The sequence below is a fragment of the Trachurus trachurus genome, assembly GCF_905171665.1.
Source record: "Trachurus trachurus genome assembly, chromosome: 6".
NCBI lineage: Eukaryota > Metazoa > Chordata > Actinopteri > Carangiformes > Carangidae > Trachurus > Trachurus trachurus.
In genome coordinates, this window is record NC_139897.1 from 34,038,767 (window position 1) to 34,050,756 (window position 11,990).

General features: G+C 42.7%; 2 protein-coding genes across 2 annotated transcripts in view; one reads left to right on the forward strand and one right to left on the reverse strand.

The window, feature by feature from the left end:
- The window catches only part of LOC310987529 (uncharacterized protein), a 300,910-nt gene that overhangs the window by 24,868 nt on the left and 264,052 nt on the right, over positions 1-11,990 (forward strand). The window contains exons 10-11 of the mRNA XM_083973836.1: positions 4,212-4,385; positions 6,414-6,587. Coding sequence (XP_083829962.1) covers positions 4,212-4,385; positions 6,414-6,587 — 348 coding nt within the window. The remainder of the gene's footprint in view (positions 1-4,211; positions 4,386-6,413; positions 6,588-11,990) is intronic.
- Positions 8,624-11,990, reverse strand: part of LOC310987593 (spatacsin-like) — a 59,421-nt gene continuing 56,054 nt past the window's right edge. Inside the window, exons 5-6 of the mRNA XM_083973921.1 lie at positions 9,489-9,796; positions 8,624-8,961 (exon numbers count right to left, since the gene is read on the reverse strand). Of these exons, the coding sequence (XP_083830047.1) occupies positions 8,787-8,961; positions 9,489-9,796 (483 nt within the window). The 3' untranslated portion in view covers positions 8,624-8,786. The remainder of the gene's footprint in view (positions 8,962-9,488; positions 9,797-11,990) is intronic.

Consider the following 11,990-nt stretch of genomic DNA (forward strand, 5'->3'; position numbering starts at 1 on the left):
ACGGTCCACTTTCAACCCACGGCAAAAAAAAGGCTTCGCTCTCTGCGCCGACAATAAAAAGTCAGACTTTTGAATATCTGGCTTTCTTTCACAAAAAACAGTAATATCTGCAGCCGAAGCTTAGCATGCAGCCACCTCGATGATGGTCCGGCAGAGAGAGAGAGAAAAACAACAACACGTCTGCACGTACACCCTGACGGCGTCTGATTGGTTACTCTACTTCACATCACGTGAACTCCTCACATCACCCGAATCTTTTACACTTCAGAAAGGCACATTCGCCACACTTGAAATAAACAAAACAGTCTTTTTAGACAAATGTAAATAAACTTGTGTATATTTATCTTTTTTATCTATTTATTGACATATTTATGATTTTATCATGAATCCTATTTATTTATTTTATGTAAGATTATTTTAAATCAAACTATATTTGTTTATTTATCTGTCACAAAAAATATGAATTCATTAATTAAGCAATATCACACGAGAGGGAGTGCTGTTGTACTGTATATCAGCACGGCTGTGATTCGGTCGTAGGCACGAGGCCGCAGGCCGAGTGCCGCAGATAATCCCACCGTGCTGATATACAGTACAACAGCACGACCTCGAGTGTGATATTGCTTTTATACAACAGTGCTACGAGCACATTTTAGAACAGTAATAAACTACAAGAGATTATGATTTGTTTGTTTATTTAATCATTTATTTAGCTCCGCCAACAGAAATAGTTCTGCAACTGGAAGGGAGACAAGGCTGTTGCCAGGCAACACATAAACATTTCATACTAGCTTGCTACGAGCTACAAGCTTCTCCACCGAGCTGCTTCCAGTGCTGCTTCTGGTTCTGAGCCCGTGTCTGATCAGCACCGGAGCAACAGGACCAGCGTGAAGACACAGAGACGTTATCGATACCGTATTACATTTGTTTATCTGCTATGTAATCAATATAAACACAGTTGAAGCTAAGTAGCTGAGCTACGTGGCTAACAACAGCTAACGCTAATATCAAAACACATCACCGTCAAAACGTAGTTGCCCCCGCGGCGATTTTTTTTTCCAGCCGTGTTTAGTAGAGATTTATCTCCAATTAGACGGACCAGGTCAGGTCCAGGTTTTAATGTTCAGGTCCGTTTCTGACTGTAGCAGCAGCAGCAGCAGCAGCAGCAGAGAGATGGGGCAGCTCCTGTATGGGGAGCCTGGCTCTGACTTAGCTCCTGTCCAGCTGAACAGCGGAGTGATTGTCTGTGAAAAGTCCCAGTGCTGTTATACTGTATATCAGCACTATGGAATGTCTCGTTGTCCAATCAAATTGCTCGGTTGGGACCGGTCGGAACTAATGGTGCGTTCCAGGCAGGCTTTTTAACCCGTAAGTCACGACTTCAAGTCACCAGTTACGAGTTTGTAGCGTTCCAGGCAAGTTACGAGTTACGAACTGGGAACTGGGAGTAGATCGATCTAGTACGAGTTCACAGGTGGGAAGTTACGAGTTTGACTGAACGTTCTAACGGGTAACCATAGGAACAGGTCGGAAAAATACGAGTTACGGGTTGCCTGGAACGCACCATAACTGTTGTATAATTTATTGATAATCAATTAAAGACCCCATGCTGTGCAATTTTCTCTGGGTTTATTTACCTGCTGATGTCCCTAACAAGATGTATCATTGGTTTTGAGTACCTGTGATCTGCTTAATATGGTTTATACTGCCCCTTTCTGTTGCCTCTTTCTGGAGCTCTAGCAGGCACAGGTCATTTGGCCAATCAGAAGAGAGAATGAGAACCTCAATTTCAATTTCAATTAATTTATTTGAAGGAGAGGGACAATGTACATTGATACACATTTTAAAATAAAATGTAAATGTACCCAATTCTAGCTACCAAGCTAATTTCCATTGCCAGTCCCCCTATGCTGAAATAGAAACAAGCAGGTTAAGAAAATGACTAATCGACTAGTCGACTTTACTGCTCCACAATGACGTTTTCAGCTTGACGTCGACTAGTCGCTGATCATGTGACAGTCCAAGAGTAGCAGCTTGAAACAACAGCTGAGTGCGCTGAATGAAAAAAATACGAGCGCCGTCAAGCTGGATAGAACGAGATCGTACCAGACAGGAAGTCGGACACAGAAAAGGCGAGAGAATCCGGTCAATTTTCAAAATAAAATAAAATGATGATTAAGTTTGCTTGTCCGTCTATAGATATTTGTCAGTTGCGTCTGCACACAAGACACACATGGAAAACCGAGCAGATACTGACGGGTCGATGTTTGACCGGCGCGGAGAGAGCAGGAGAAGCAGCTGCCTGAGATCAGCCAAGCGCAAGGCGCTGCGCTTCCACGGGCGCCGGGCAGTGTGTCCGGGCTGCCGGCAATTAAAAAAAAAAAAAAACTCCGCTCATATCGACAGCTTTACGTCGCGCACAACAACAACCAACAACAGCAACAACCAACCAGGAAAAAAGTGTGAGTGAGCAGGACTGTGATGGTGACGAGGTGTGTCGTTTTCCTCCATAATTGTTTAATGAACAGTAGCTACAGTAGATTATCTTTTGCACTTGTGTAGGAGTGTATGTTACAAAAAAACAAACTGATTTACAGCTTGTTGTTTATAAAGCTGCTGTATTGTGGACTAATTTCTGTGCATGAGCTTCTGTCAGTGAATACAGATTGTTGCAAAGCATTTCCCTCCTCCTGTGATTTATGATGGGAAAAATATGAATGACGTCATCAACGACTAGTCGACGTCGACTCGACTTTCATAACATTAGAGTCGACTTTTAAAAACCTGAAGTCGTGCAACCCCTAGCAGGTACCCCGTTTTTTTTTCTGTTCTGTTCTGTTCTGTTCTGTTCTTTTTTTTTTTTTTTTTAAGAAAAGGAAAAACAAAGAAAGTAATACGATCACATTCACATTATAACACATTTACAACACATTACAATCGTGGTTCACAGTAGGCACAGGTAGCAGGGGTTAAAGTGCTAGAGTTGGGCAGTAAAGTGCTGGAGTCAGAATTTAAAGTGCTAGAGTTAATGATTAAAGTGCTAGATTTCGAGGACAAAGGAGGAGACAAACCTCTCCTCTGATTGGCTGACTGTTTTTGAGTGGCATGTGGTCGGGCCAATCACAGGCAAGTAACTGAAGCCTAAGCTGCATTCATAAAAATTGAAAAAAAAAAACTGGTCACGGTGGGCGGAGTTACCTTGTGTGTGACATCACAGAAAGGAGGAAGTGCTATCTGCTCATCTTAAAGAGAATGTTCCTACAAATGGGCGGTGTGGGTTTCTCTGTTTATGACCAGTTTGATGCATGGGACAGTATATACGTGGCCCAGAGACCTCCCCAAGCACGAAAAAATCAAAAATCAAAAAATTTTCATGCCATGGGGCCTTTAACTGATAACTGGACTTCTGATGACGTGTCCCCTGCCTGTAACCTGGGTTACACATGGCTGAGTGGTTTGTGCAGCTGCTGCCTGGACAGAAGCTAGCTCTGTTTACTGGCTTTTATTAGACCATGAAAATCACCACATTCTGACACATTGAACTTGTAGTAAAGTTATCTGAAAGTCCAAAAGAATCCAACTTTAGATGAAGTGAATAAATCAAAGCCCTGACTGCACCTCACTGGTTTTTAGTCCAGTCTCTGTTTCTCTTCATGTTTCACCTCCACTACAGAAACACATGTGATGTATCAGACAATAACTGATCTATAATCAATAGCTGCTGGCTCCACCTCTTTCCTGAGGCTCTGTGATGTTTATAGTGAAACATTCAAAGACAACATCCCATAATAAGCAGGTGTGTTTCAGGTCTGTCTCTGAGCTTCATTCAACTGTGTGTTTCTACACGTTAGTTGTCAAGGTAACAGAGTTCAGCCTCACATGTTTGTTGTCTTGAGCATGGTCAGTAAATCTCTGATCAATGTGGCTGCACAACATGAGTTTGTCTGGATGGAGCCACAGGTGGAGCTGACAGGTGAAGAGGCGGAGTCACTGCGTCTGTGTTGAAGCAGCAGCAGCTTCTCATGAATATTAATGAGCTGTTTTCTCTCTATGTGACTGTTTAACCTGCTTCCTGTTGCTTCAGCTGTTGGACTTTGATTTTCTAAACTTGTTCTTTCTGAAGCTTCTTCAGCTCTGAACAGATGATGAGACACTGAACGCTGTCAACAAGGAGCTTTGTCCTCAACTCACTGCTTTTATTCTTTATTCAGATTGGAGGACTGCAGTTTGTCAGAGATCAGCTGTTCTTCTCTGGGCTCAGCTCTGAAGTCCAACCCCTCCCACCTGAGAGAACTGGAGCTGAGTCACAACGACCTGCAGGATTCAGGAGTGAAGGATCTGAGTGGTTTTCTGGAGAGTCCAGACTGTAGACTGGAGACTCTGAGGTCAGTTCACTGACTGTTACTGTTGTAGATCTTAGATCTTTGATCCACAACTGAACCTGATTGATCTTCACTCAGAACTTGAATCATTGACTTTGATGTCATGAATGAAGGACGTTTGAAATAGTTGTTGTCATGTTTCCACTTGTTCTTCTCTCACACTGACATTAGCTGCGTTTCCATTACAGATTTTCGCAAAATAAAAGCGATATTTCTGAAACTTCGAAAAAGTGCAATTGCCATTTGCGGGTGTTTCCATTGAAAGGTATTTTGCGAATAAGCCGTAATGCGTCTTGCGTTTCTATGGTGACGGCACAGCGATCTCAGCTGCCGACAGCTGTTGCTGTTATTGTTTTTAACAAAGACGAAAACAGCGCTTGATTGCTGAAAGGCAAAGCCCGTGTGGCGCTGCAGCGGCCACAAATAAGGACGCACTCACACTAGGGCCAGTTGTACCGCGCTGAAGCCCGAATGCCCCCTCCCCTGTCCCCCGCTGGCCCGCACTCACACCACCTCCAACCCAAGCTGCTCAAGCACGGTTGCCTCCGTTGATATAGAGGGATTATTTGTTTACCAACACGGCGGATGTGCGCTTTAACTTGACTGCAGAAAGAACGGAGCCTTTTAAACACCAGCGGTGATGAGGCGCTGACAACAATATAGGTGGTTGTGTCCACACACCCGTACTGGTTTATGTGACTTAAGGTGACATTTCGGCGCAGGAGGGAGTGGGAGTGTGGATGTGAGCCAAATTTCCTTCAACCATGCACGGAAAAGGGGAATGATAGGAAAGGTTTTTCTAATTTAATGAGAAACAATGCCCAGGTCAGCAATGCATGACAATAAACATGTGGTTCATTTGTCCCCTCAAGTTACATAAACCAACACAGCGTGGACACACACAACTCCGCTGACGCCGGTGACGTGTAGAAAAGCGAAAGAAGTGTTTCCATTACACTTTTGCGATACACGTTTGTATCGATACGTCTCAAAAACCACCTCATGAGAGCGTAAAAACTTTGTAGCGATATTTGAGAGTTTTTTCGAAATGTAGGCTAGGTGTTTCCATTACCAGTTTTTAATTTCGATATTTAGGTTTTGCGCATTTCAAGGGTTAATGGAAACGCACCTACTGATTCTTCACTTTCAGCTCATTTCACTCAGTCTGATCAATAATCAATGACCTGATCACTTCAGATGTGTGTGTGTGTGTGAGTGTGTGTGTTGTGACGGGCTGAGGTCATGCCCCGCTCATGTGATCGCCAGTTTAAAAGGGACGTCACAAGTGTCATGGCGGCGTCTGCAGCAGAAGCAGAAGAAGCAGAGTTGTGTGTCCCAGAGAAGAGTGAGCGCGATTCGAGTTGCAAAAGCAGCTTGGTGCAGAAGTAAAAGAGTGGTAGTTCGCCACATTTGGCACATTTTCCTCAGTCGATGTGAGGGTCTAAGGACAGAGGATGTTGTTACGATGCAATGTAAAGCCCTTTGAGACAAACTGTTGGTAAAAACGGGCTAAACAAATAAAATTGCCTTGTCTTGCCTTAAAAGAACACTGTTTATTGTTTATGGACAACTTAAATACATTTTTTGAAAAGAAAACAAAAGAGCCTTGGTTGTGTCCTGTTTTTTCTTTGTCCTATGCTGGATACAGTGTCAGGACACAGACGCCTGACTGGCACCCCAGCATTAACTAAAAATAAAAAGTCACACTAAAAAAAACGTCACTGTGTGTGTGTGTGTGTGTGTGTGTGTGTGTGGTCCTGGTTCAGGTCTGGACCTTTAACCTTTGATCCAGTTGAGTTGAGTTGAGGTATTGATCAGATATTGATTGTATATTGACAGACTGATCTGAGGTCAGCAGCAGCTGATGAATCTGTGCTGACATGTGGATGATGTGTGTAGAAGGCCACATGATGATGATCCACAACAACACAAGGACAAAGTCCCATCTACTCATTTACACACTGATCATTGATCAGGACACATCTGATCAATCATCAATCATTTCATCTTCTTCTTTTATTCTTTATTCAGATTGGAGTACTGCAGTTTGTCAGAGATCAGCTGTTCTTCTCTGGGCTCAGCTCTGAAGTCCAACCCCTCCCACCTGAGAGAACTGGAGCTGACTGGAAACAAGCTGCAGGATTCAGGAGTGGAGGATCTGAGTGGTTTTCTGGAGAGTCCAGACTGTAGACTGGAGACTCTGAGGTCAGTTCACTGACTGTTACTGTTGTAGATCTTAGATCTTTGATCCACAACTGAACCTGATTGATCTTCACTCAGAACTTGAATCATTGACTTTGATGTCATGAATGAAGGACGTTTGAAATAGTTGTTGTCTCATGTTTCCAGTTGTTCTTCTCTCACACTGACAATGACTCTTCACTTCACTTTCAGCTCATTTCACTCTGATCAATAATCAATAATCTGATTACTGCAGGTGTGTGTGTGTGTGTGTGTGTGTGTGTGTGTGTGTGTGTGTGTGTGTGTGTGTGTGTGTGTGTGTGTGTGTGTGTGTGTGTGTGTGTGTGTGTGTGATATCTTCATTTCATCTTCTTCTTTTATTCTTTATTCAGATTGAGGAACTGCAGTTTGTCAGAGATCAGCTGTTCTTCTCTGGTCTCAGCTCTGAAGTCCAACCCCTCCCACCTGAGAGAACTGGACCTGAGAGGAAACAACAACAACCTGAGCTCTTCAGCTCTGCAGCAGCTTCATGATCTTGTGAAGAGTCCAGACTTTCGACTGGAGACTCTGCAGTGAGTCTGATCTGTAGCTGTTTCCACAGCTGATGAGACTGTGGGAGTGAAATAAAGTGTAAAGTGCAGCAGGTGAACCTGTCAGGATGTGACATCACACATGACATCATCTATGACATCACAGACTCAGAAAACGCTGCAGCAGCTTCAATGTGTCAATCATCAGTGATCCAGTCACAGGTAAAGGTGTTGAGTCAAACAGGAACAATGAGCTTCACCTGTCACTCAAGTACAGGAAGTACTTTTACTCCAGTAACTCCTAACTAAATACTTTCACTGTGATACTGTCATTATAGAAACTTTTACTCTGCTCCTATATTATAGTATTCACTGTGATACCTGGTAAGAAGTACTTTTACTGAGATGCTGTAACTACTCTTATTGTTCTACTGTAAGTATGTGAGTTATTTTTACTGTGTTACTGTAAATAAAGTATACTTATTTAAGTACAATTACTGTGATTCTGAAAATACTTTTACTCTGGTACTGTAAATATGAGAAGTATTCACTGTAATACCTTGAAAGAAGTACTTTTACTCTGATACTGTCTACAGAAACTACTTTTATTATTGTGCTGTAAATACATTAAGTATTTTTACTGTGTTGCTGTAAGTACAATGAGTACTTTTCCTTTGGTACCGTAACTAAAGGATACCTTATATGAACTAATTTTACTCTAATACTGTATCTACAGGAAGTACTCTGATGCTGCCTTCAGGTGGAGTCAGGCAGACGGCAAACAAACCGGATGTCACTTTAGTCGACGAGAGAAAGGCGGTAAAACATGGGTGAGGTAATCACTACGACATCGCCATGACAACATATTGTCACGTGTGCATTGTTTTGCCTTGAGCCGACGATCCAGTTGTTTATCCCGTTACATGCAGCGGCTGACGTCTGTCCGCCCGATTCCACATGAATGTAGCATAAAGAATACCATTGAGTCTAAATTTTCACACAGTTAACAGTCTTTAATTTATCAATAAAAAACTGATTCAGTGAGAGCGACATCACAGTCTGATGGATCAATCATTATTTATTGATTATTAATCTCCACAGAAGGTGTTTGGTACCTTTTTTATATAAATTACTTTTGTACACTCATTTAGTGACCAGTCAGTGAATAGTTACTGAACAGTCAAACAGTCGGGGAAAAGTCGGTGAACAGTCGGCAAAGAGTCGGTGAACAGTCAAAGACAGTGAACAATCGGTGAATAGTTGGTGAACAGTCAGCAAATGGTTGGAAAACAGCCGGTAAACAGTCAGAGAGTAGTCGCGGAACAGTCCGTAAATAGTCAGTGAACAGTCGGCAAAAAGTCAATCTGCGAAGAGTGAACAGTCGGAAAACAGTCGGTGAAAAGTGAACAGTCGCTAAACAGTCAGAGAACAATTGGCGAACAGTCAGGGAACAGTCAATGGACAGTCGGCAAAAAGTCGGTAAACAGTCAGTGGACAGTCGGTGAATAGTCGGCCAAAAAGTCAAACAGTCGGTGAAGAGTCGTTAACAGTCGGCGAAGAATGAACAGTCGGTGAACAGTCGGCAAAAACTCAAACAGTCTGCGAAGAGTGAACAGTCAGTGAATAGTCAGTGAATAGTCGGTGAACAGTCGGTGAACAGTCAAACAATCAGTGAAGAGGGAACAGTCATGGATCAGCTGGCCAGTCTGTCGTTCAGGTAGTTGGAGGTGTTGGCGTCCTGCAGCAGCGTCTTGGTGACATCATACAGGTTCTGCTGATAGGCCAGTCTGTAGCGGCTGTACGCGTCGTCACAGTGCGTCAGCAGCCGCTTCACGTTGGCGGTGGCACTGCTGGGGGCGCCGTCGAGCCTGAAACCACACACACACACACACACACACACAGGTGAGCAGTGTTGGTAATAACGCCGTTAGTAACGCCGTTATTTTTTTCAGTAACGAGTAATCTAATTAATTACTTTTCCCATCGTTAGCTCCACAGCTCCACTGCTCCTGAATCCATGTGTGTCTGACCATTACTGAGGTCAGAGTCACAGACACACCTGGATTAATCAGTTTGTCCAATAATGTAAGACAGGAAATAAAGGAACTGGTTTAAGATCAGGAAGTAGTGGAGCTGTGCATAAAGCCTATTCAATCAACCTAGTGGGAGCATTGGGAAAAAAAAAAAGCGTTTTAAAGTAACGAAAAAGTTACTTTCTCAGTAACGCATTACTGTTTGGTTTACTAACTGAGTTACTTTTTAAATGAAGTAACTAGTGACTGTAACTAGTTACTATTTTTCAGTAACTTGCACAACACTGCAGGTGAGAGGGGGCGGAGCCGGCGGCCGAGACACAGCTGTGCCGTCTGCAACCTGCTCCGAGAGAGAGTCTCACTTCTTGAAGACGTCCTCCAACAGGCCGGCGGTCAACGGTCGGTGGCGTTTGAACTCGTCCAGGTACAGGAAGTCTCCCTTCAGGATGACGCGCCGGTGCAGGATGTGGGCCCAGTCGGGGCTGTAGCCGTACGCCTCCGCCACCACGAACACCTGGAAGCAGCGCGGCAGCTCGGCCACCGTGCTCAGCAGCTCCGCCGGGCCCAGGTTGATGACACGCAGGTCCGAGCCCTGGTTCAGGAAGTGGAGCTGAAGAGAAACGAGCTTCGCTGTGCGGACGCAGCGAGTCGCCTGGCGCACACACGAGTCCTGGAAACACACACACACACACACACACACACACACACACACACACACACACAGGTAGATTGTGTCAGACTGAAGAGACACAGGAGTTTATGATATTTTTGTTTGTGTTTTGACGTCGTTTCTACAGGTCTGATCCACACAACGCTGCAGGAAACACAGTGTTTCTGCTGATTCACACTGAGTTTATTCAGAGTTTACTGCAGAGCTGCACTGAGCATGTGATCAATAATCAAAGTTACTGATTGATTGTCAAACGGTTAAAATGTTGAAGCTGCAAGTGTTTTGATCGTTTTCATTTATTGTTGCATCTGTGTGTGTTTTTGAATGTATCGATACTTTGAGATCTATGACTGTCTTGTCTTTAAATTGATCTTTTTTTGTTGTTGTTTTTTTTAATTGATCTATGTATATCTCACTTTGTATTGATTTCTCTTACAATTCAGGGGTTTGTAACAATGAAAAACTTTCCTCTGGGGATAAATAAAGTAATTCTGTCTGAATCTGAATCTGAAATGAAAGAGCCTATAAATAAAGCTGGAAAAAAACTGTCTCATAGTGTCACAGGTAGAAAACAGAAAAAGTTTCCTTTCCTCTTGATGTTTAGGTTTATTTTCCTGTGTTCTCTCTGCGCTGTTGTTTTCATTTGTTACAGTGGTAAAGAAACTGTATCTTTAACGGATTTTATTTTATTTTGTAGATATGTTCTATGTAATTGTGTTCTCTGCACTGTTCTAATTCCATTATAGGTTTTTGCTGTTGCATTTTTTTTTTTTTTTGCAAAAATGTACAATTCCATTATAAATTTAAGTTACAACACTTAGACACAAAGTTAATGACAACATGTGTGATGAATAAGACAGAGAACAGACTGAGCTGTAACTTGTAGTGGAGTGTCTTTAAATCTCTCAGCAGCTCTTCTACCACAGCTGGATCTCAGCTCACTGTTTATTCATGGTGTCAGAGTTCACCTGTCCATACAGGTGTAATACCAGGAGTTACCCAGCAGGTGGCGCCACTCTACTGTAGAAAGAGACTTCCTCATTATAATTTATTGTTCAGTTTAAAGTCCATGTTGACAGAGGGAGGCTCCGTCACCATGAACTTTAAACTGAACAATAAATGATTGTAACTGCTGAGCAGAGGGAGGAGGTAAAGGTGTTCAGACGCCATTTTAGAGTGAACGGAGCAGAAGGAGAGAATCTGAAGTCTGAGATGAGTGAGTGTCAACACAACATTATTATTATTATTATTATTATTATTATTATTATTGGGTTGTTGTTGTGTCAGAGTGTGAGAGTCAGTGTGTCTGTGTGGACTGTGGAGGGAAGAAGAGTCAGACGTAGTCCGTACATACGTCAGCACATTGTCTCAGATTCACCTCCACACAACTTCTTCAAACTCAGAACAAACATCAAAGGTCAAAGGTCACGGTGACTGGATAAACATGGATTTAATGTCAAAGTCATAGATGTATACACATAGATGCCGCATTCCAAGGGGGTGGATCGGACTACACGCAGGCGCAGCTCACAGTCGGCCATATGAGGACGGGCAACTTGCTCTGACTCTGGCTGCAGTTACAGTGCAGTAGATGGTGATCCACTCATCTGCACTAAAAAAACGATTCATAACTCTGTGAAAAATAAATCAGTATGTAGCTATTACTTTAACTATTTGCATAATGTCACTATAATGTTACTTTTACAAAAAAAATACATTATTAAAATTATCCGTGATTCTAAATATGCTGCATCATAACTGCATAAACGTTCATAAATATCAAACCGTTTTGAAATCGGACAAAAACTGAGCAAGTTGTGGTCATTATAGCAGAACATGCAGCATAGGCTCAATGCTCTGAGGGAGAGAGTTGCCCGTCCAAAGATGGCCGCCGTACTGGCTACGCTTTGTCATTGGGAAACAGCTGCGGGTGAGTCATCTAGTTCTTATATATATCTATGCCGCATTCAGGCAGGGGTTTCTGACCATAGACGTATACGTCTGACAAGCAGCCAGACCCTTGGAGAACAAATTACAGTGGATGTCAGAGTACGTAAGTGTATGTATGATATATAAAAAAATATAGAGATATAAAAAAAAACATTCCATGTTGTATCACAAATTTATGTCTGACATTTATAATAAACCAAACGTCTTGAAAATCTGACGTCTTGAATATTCAGTGAGTGATGGT